This window comes from Drosophila innubila (assembly GCF_004354385.1).
Source record: "Drosophila innubila isolate TH190305 chromosome 3L unlocalized genomic scaffold, UK_Dinn_1.0 0_D_3L, whole genome shotgun sequence".
NCBI classification, from domain to species: Eukaryota; Metazoa; Arthropoda; class Insecta; order Diptera; family Drosophilidae; genus Drosophila; species Drosophila innubila.
In genome coordinates this window covers 19,734,556-19,739,311 of record NW_022995376.1, presented here as the reverse complement: position 1 = coordinate 19,739,311, position 4,756 = coordinate 19,734,556, and the positions used below count along the sequence as shown (strand labels likewise).

The 4,756-nt window shown below is 41.4% G+C and overlaps 1 protein-coding gene across 1 annotated transcript; it reads right to left on the bottom strand.

Moving 5' to 3' along the window:
• Positions 1 to 2,239: 2,239 nt before the first annotated feature.
• On the bottom strand, positions 2,240 to 4,514 carry LOC117787498 (larval serum protein 1 alpha chain). The gene is made up of 3 exons (XM_034626042.1): positions 4,419 to 4,514; positions 4,228 to 4,355; positions 2,240 to 4,165 (listed from the first exon to the last, which is right to left on the bottom strand). The coding sequence occupies exons 1-3, from the start codon at positions 4,498 to 4,500 to the stop codon at positions 2,348 to 2,350; spliced, it is 2,028 nt and encodes a 675-aa protein (XP_034481933.1). The 5' UTR covers positions 4,501 to 4,514; the 3' UTR covers positions 2,240 to 2,347.
• Between the last annotated feature and the right edge of the window lie 242 nt (positions 4,515 to 4,756).

The window sequence follows — 4,756 nt, the reverse complement described above, 5'->3', positions numbered from 1 at the left end:
ATAAATGGCAGTCGACTCTTTTGTCATTTCATTTGTGAGGAAGCTTCTTTGAATTTCGATGTCAGATTTCTTTGACTACATTTTTCAGTAGAAACAATTTTAAATTTGCACGCCTCGTCGAACATGGACATAATAGGTTTGTCTTCTTCGATTTTTATAGATTTCTGCCCCATAAATTATACGAAAAGTGTCTAGTCCACATCCTCTGTCTGCGAATACTGCCAAAAAATAAAAATAGTAAACCAAAAAATAATGAAAGAAACCTTTTGCGCGTCAAAAAGTATAAACCAAACTATAATGCCAGCGGGCTATTCTTTTGGCTATCCAGAAAGAGACTCACCATCACCATCATCATCAGCAGTAGCTACCTGCTGTCTGTCTGTCTGTCTGTCTGTCCGCATTTATCTAAACTGCCCAAACGATCCTCGAACCATAGCCCATGTGCTCTTAAGTGGCTCTGGCTCCTAACACCATTTTTCAGTTTTCGTAAAGTTTTAAATTTCTTGGAAATAAAAGCCTGGCCATTAGTTTTCGTCCTTTTTCTCTCCATCTTTCAATCGCTCTACGCTCGGTTGCGTCTTTTTCTTTTTCCTTTTCCTTATATTCTTTAGGTACAGGACAGGCAAAAAATTTAGATTCATAGGATGTGCGTACATGGATTTATGTACATATGTGTGTGCCAACAGAGCACTAAAGAAAATCTAAGACTCGTCACGCCTGCATCGTTTTTCGACATGCTCTTTACTACGTGGGTCATGTTGATTTGGGAGTGCATCTTGTACTGATAATATATATTGAAATAGAGAATTTAACAATTTTTTGCTCTTTTAATTAAAAAAAAATAAAAGCGTACTTAGTCCTTTGTTCGTTCTTATTTGTAACATTCATATTTTATGTTTATAACTCAATTGCTCTGATTAAGACGTAATCTATATTTTTGCAGTTGAAGTTTTGTAGCTACTTCTTATGCTAAATGTCCAAGTAATCCGTATTTACTTATATTGTGCAGTATCCGAATCTTTTGTATTTTTTCCTCTTACCTCTTCCTTTCAATATGAAAAGTTATTAACTCTAGTTGGTTTTACGCTCTGATCGATTAAGTTCAATCACAATCTTAATCCAGATTAATTTGAATAACAAAAACAATTCTCGGTTTGTTCTTTGTTCTATTCTCAGACTGTTCAATATAATTCCCATTTTGTTTAGACTCAGTGTATCTACTGGTCGTCCTTGTCGTCCAAATTTCGGTTCCTGGAGTTCAGATGTAAACCTTATCCACTTAAATTATTTGCCAAGTATAAGAAAAAAGTGTATTCACTCGTCGACTGTATTATATATTCTTCTCTCTGGTTATCGACTCTCTGTTAGCCCCACGTAACCGTCGTCGCTCCGTCCGTTCTTCTGTCTGTTTGTCTGCTTTTTGGGCTTCACTTGTCCCTCATACGCCTCGTTGTTGTTGTTGCAGTTGTTTTGTAATGTTGTTGTTGTTGTTGTTGTTCTTGCTATTGCCTGTGATACGAAACCGTGCAGGTGTCCAATATTTTCTTTTATACCGCGTCATTGGGTTTAAGAGAAATACATCTACAAATACGCATACACAGATACAGACACACACACAAGCACAAACACATACATATGCAGGCAAAATAAAACTAGTTCTAGATTTACAGCGGCTCGTCGTCCGACGCAACTACCGCTCCACTCCCCTCCACTCCCCTCCACTCCACTCCCCTCCGATCCACTCCACCATTGCACCGCCGAGCAGCAACCACCAAGTGGAACCATCGCTTTATTTCGCCCATATTTTCGATTCGATTGCGTATAACAAGTTTAGCTGACTCGTTCCCTTCCCCTCTCCGCACTCTTCCCCTGGATCACTACTCCGATCACGATCCCACTCTGTTCTTTATAAAGTGCTTTGCATCCATGCAACGTTTGCTGTCTCTGTCTGTCTGTCTGTCTGTCTGTCCGTCTGTCTGTCTGTCTGTCTGTCTGTCTGTCTGTCGGTTGCCCCACCCCGACCCCCGCTTTGGGCTTTTTAATTTTTGTTTTGATTCTTCGTTCTTGTGCTTGTTCCATTGTGATTTTGATTAATATTTTATACATGCGGTTGAGTTGGAGGTTCCATGCGGTGCTGTCGTCTGTCCCGTTGTCTGTCTGTCTGTCCCATGTAATTACCCAAATTTGGCGTCACTTGCCGTTAAAGGTTTTGGATTAGGAAAAATAGACTGCAACGGTATATTGGACTTTAATTTTATTTTATGGACTTGCTTTACGCATTCAAAGAAGGCAGTAGAAGGGGAAGCTATGACCGATACCGATCCATTATAAAGGCATAACTTGCAGATTAGTTGTCGATTAAAGTATTGCGATCTTCATGTTGTATCTCAACTGCTTTCCACATTGTATGTGCATCATGGAGTTCTTCCTCATCCCCTACAAATCTTTCGAAGGGGTAACCAAAGGGAAGCTCATCCCAGCTGCTGACACCGTTGCTAAAGTCACAGTTTAGTTCATTCTCCTGTCTCGCCCTGTAGTTGTAGGGCGTGGCTAGAACAAAGAGTCGCATTGACAACCCCTTTGTGGCACCCCCTCGGGGCAGAATCAGACGTCTGGGGAAACCGCAGCTTGGTATAGTTATATTTAAAGGAAAGTCAAACTGATCCCTTTCAGCCAGACGAACATAATGATAAAGCTCAGTAATGCTAATATGATCACCGATCATGCCGGAAAAATCAATTGATTCGCGATTGATGAAGTTATTTCCCGCATGGAGAACAGTTAGAAAGGAATCCAGTTGATAGAAGGGTTCTTCATTCATATTTCCACCCGATGTGGTAAGATAGGTTCGCAATATGATTGACTGTGTCTTGTTGCTTTCCAGTTGCAAGTTGATCCTAAAAGGTCGTTGTTGCAGACGCCTCTTCCGGACTTGCATTGCCTGAGGCCACATGAACTGATTTCCAAAGAAAAAGTGCCTGCTATGTAACAGATTGCTTACATCAATGTCCACAGGCTCTTCATAGGTGATTAAAGGACTAACTTGCACCTCAAGTATGCGCAAATCTGTGGGTCTAACAAGCTGTCGATAGTTCGGTTGAAATGCACTGCGATATGATCGATAGGCATACAGTATACGATCGGCATAGAAATAAAACCTGGGATCTCGCAACATCGTGTGAAGGTCCAGAAGCTGCTGTGCTTCCTTGGCGGATGGCATCTGAAGTTGACTCAAATCGTAGGGAAAGAGCTCCGCTAGACCGAGCTGCCAATTCTGATCATGACGCAGATCAATCAGAGTGCCGTTCGATAGAAGAAGGCGTTGAGTGGAAATGGCTTCCTGTACATCTATTAATAACTTCTCAATTAAATTTGAGAGATACTCTAAAGTTTCTTCGGTTTCCAGCTGGTAACGTTGATAATGCCAGGTTCGTAAGGGTGTAAACTCTTGTTTTCTAACTCTTGCCAGTCGTCTGTATTCCAATTTCCGTGCATAAAGTTCCAGTTTGTAGCGTGCCAGAAGTTGACTCAGCTGAAAGTAAAACCAATCCCGTAGTCTATCGGTTTCCGTCGGTTCTTCTTGAAGAGCTATACCCATATTGATGTAGTACCAGTAGGAAAGCCAGCCAGGGTCCTCAATCAATAGAGCCAGTCCCTTGGATTGTCTCCTCTCCTCTAGGCTAAGTATGTGCACCTCAGACATGGCTTCACTCCACTTGCTCGTATTGCGCAGACCTCCCGATAAGTTATCGGGTAACAACCTCTTGGGCAGAACCAACTGCACTCCCGTGTCATTTCCCTGCTCCTGATTTTGCCAGATCCAATTCGCATAGTTGAATCTACTCGCTTCCCTCAATACCTGTTCGCTATGATAAGGAGCAGGCAAGAGTTCATAGATCCTTGGCACGATTAGGGCACGGTAATCGTCTCTCTTCATTAAAGTCTGTATTAGGGCGTTTAGAAAGAGTCCCGGATTCACAAAGACTCTGGCCCAACAGATGTTCTGTCTGAGAGTGCTCCACTCCCGGGTATTGTAGAAGAAGTGAAAGAGTCCCACTGTCTCCTGGTAGTGCTCAGGCTGTTGAGGATTGTAATATACATCACGGGGCAACAATCGGTCTGTGCTCAACAATTGATAGAACTTAATCATGTGATCGTTATAATGCTAAAAAAAAGCGAGTTATTATTAAATATTCTTTTTTTTTGTCATATCTAGGCTCTACTTACAACATATTGCGACTTATCCGTGACAATTTGTTGGCCCAATCCGAGCCATTGTTCATGGAGCAAAGGTTCTGGCAAGTGATGAAGTATTTCCAACAGAAAACGCTGCTTGTTCAAATAGTAATGATTCACTGTGAATAGTGTAAGTATCTAACTAAAGTAATGTACAATCATACAGTTAATTTACGTCATACCAATATTGCCCGGGAAAATAGCCACATTGTGACAAAGCTGAAGCAGAAAGCTGATAAGCGATAGCAGGTAGCTTAATCTCATGGCACTTGTTGACGTTCGACAGCCCCAAATCCAACTGAGCCGCGGATTTGTTTATTAAATATGTCTCAAGTGGCAAATGCAGAGTACTAATCTAATTGAACTCTTGACATTACTGCGTTTGAATCTCTTTTGGGGGCCTTTTTGGACTTGTCACGTGTGCTCAAGGCCATTTCAGGTTGTTTTTGATTGATAATTCAAAGTGCAACAGAACAAAAATCGCTTTACGCTGTAAAATGAGGAATGGATTTAAAATTAT

What these genes read in the sequence shown, in the direction of transcription:
- LOC117787498 (XM_034626042.1), bottom strand. Translation starts at nt 4,500, where the DNA reads ATGAGATTAAGCTACCTGCTATCGCTTATCAGCTTTCTGCTTCAGCTT. An exon ending in TATTTTCCCGGGCAATATTG is followed by an intron (nt 4,356 to 4,418) that starts GTATGACGTAAA and finishes CACTATTCACAG; the next exon opens with TGAATCATTACTATTTGAAC. An exon ending in CGGATAAGTCGCAATATGTT is followed by an intron (nt 4,166 to 4,227) that starts GTAAGTAGAGCC and finishes GCTTTTTTTTAG; the next exon opens with CATTATAACGATCACATGAT.